This window comes from Mus pahari, chromosome 10, assembly GCF_900095145.1.
Source record: "Mus pahari chromosome 10, PAHARI_EIJ_v1.1, whole genome shotgun sequence".
NCBI lineage: Eukaryota > Metazoa > Chordata > Mammalia > Rodentia > Muridae > Mus > Mus pahari.
In genome coordinates, this window is record NC_034599.1 from 96,510,568 (window position 1) to 96,511,803 (window position 1,236).

General features: G+C 43.3%; 1 protein-coding gene across 1 annotated transcript in view; it reads right to left on the minus strand.

Annotated features, from left to right (window-relative positions):
- The window catches only part of LOC110327934 (inhibitor of carbonic anhydrase), a 40,868-nt gene that overhangs the window by 34,220 nt on the left and 5,412 nt on the right, over window positions 1–1,236 (minus strand). The window contains exon 2 of the mRNA XM_021207226.2: window positions 789–961. Within this exon, the coding sequence (XP_021062885.1) occupies window positions 789–961 (173 nt within the window). The remainder of the gene's footprint in view (window positions 1–788; window positions 962–1,236) is intronic.

Consider the following 1,236-nt stretch of genomic DNA (forward strand, 5'->3'; position numbering starts at 1 on the left):
CTTCTTCTTCTTCTTCTTCTTCTTCTTCTTCTTCTTCTTCTTCTTCTTCTTCTTCTTCTTCTTCAGTTGTCAATAGCCATTATTTTTTTTAAGATTTATTTATTTATTTCATGTATGTGGGTACAGTGTCACTGTCTTCAGACACAGCAGAAGGCATCGGATCCCCATTACAGATAATTGTGAGCCACCATGTGGTTGCTGGGAATTGAATAGTTCGAGACCAGCTTTGTTAAAACAACACCAACACCAACACCCCAGCTCTTTGTACTGAATATTAAAACTCCACTAGGTATGGTGGTCTACACCTCTAGTCCCAGTACCCGGGACAGAGGAACAGGAACACTTTGAGTTCTGGGCAAGCCTGGCCTGCATAGAGAAAGTTTCTTGTTTAACTTTGCATCTTTTTTCATTATTTTTAAAATTTTTTATTTCATATGCATTGGTGTTTTGCCTGTATGAGGGTGACAGATCCTCTGGGACTGGAGTTACAGACAGTTTTGAGCTGCAATATGGGTTCTGGGAATTGAGCCCTGGTCCTCCGGGATAACAGCCAGGGCTCTAAACTGCTAAGCCCAGTACTTTTGAGTCTTTATAGATTCTCTTGATGCAGTTTTAGGTTTTGCTGTGTCATGGATACATGACTAAGTTTGAACCCTGTATTCGTTGTTCCATTAAGATTATGACTTTTCCTACAGACAAGCGCTGAGCAGCTGTGTTCTCCCCTGCTCTGTAAAGTACAGGAAAGGGGCAACTTTTCTTCAGCTCTCTTTCAGGCAGCAGTGACTTACCGAGATGTCCTGGATGCACTCCGGGTGAGAGGCTTTCCTCACACAGGTAACAGCTGGACCACCTGCAGGAAGGACTTTCTTCATATTGTCACGGAAATGGGAGCACTTAGTGGCCTCAGGATCTGACACAACACACCATCGTATGGTCTTCTCAGGAACAGCCAGGCACAGCCCTAGGGGAGAGACACAAGAGGTGCCAGGGAAGCCGGGCGTGGTGGCGCACGCCTTTAATCCCAGCACTCAGGAGGCAGAGGCAGGCGGATTTCTGAGTTCGAGGCCAGCCTGGTCTACAAAGTGAATTCCAGGATAACCAGGGCTATACAGAGAAATCCTGTCTCAAAAAAAAAAAACTAAAAAAAAAAAAAATCCAGCAAAGAGAAAAAAAATAAATATTAACATAAACAAATTTAAAACATGATTAAAAAGTAATTCCTTGGACTGCTAGGTT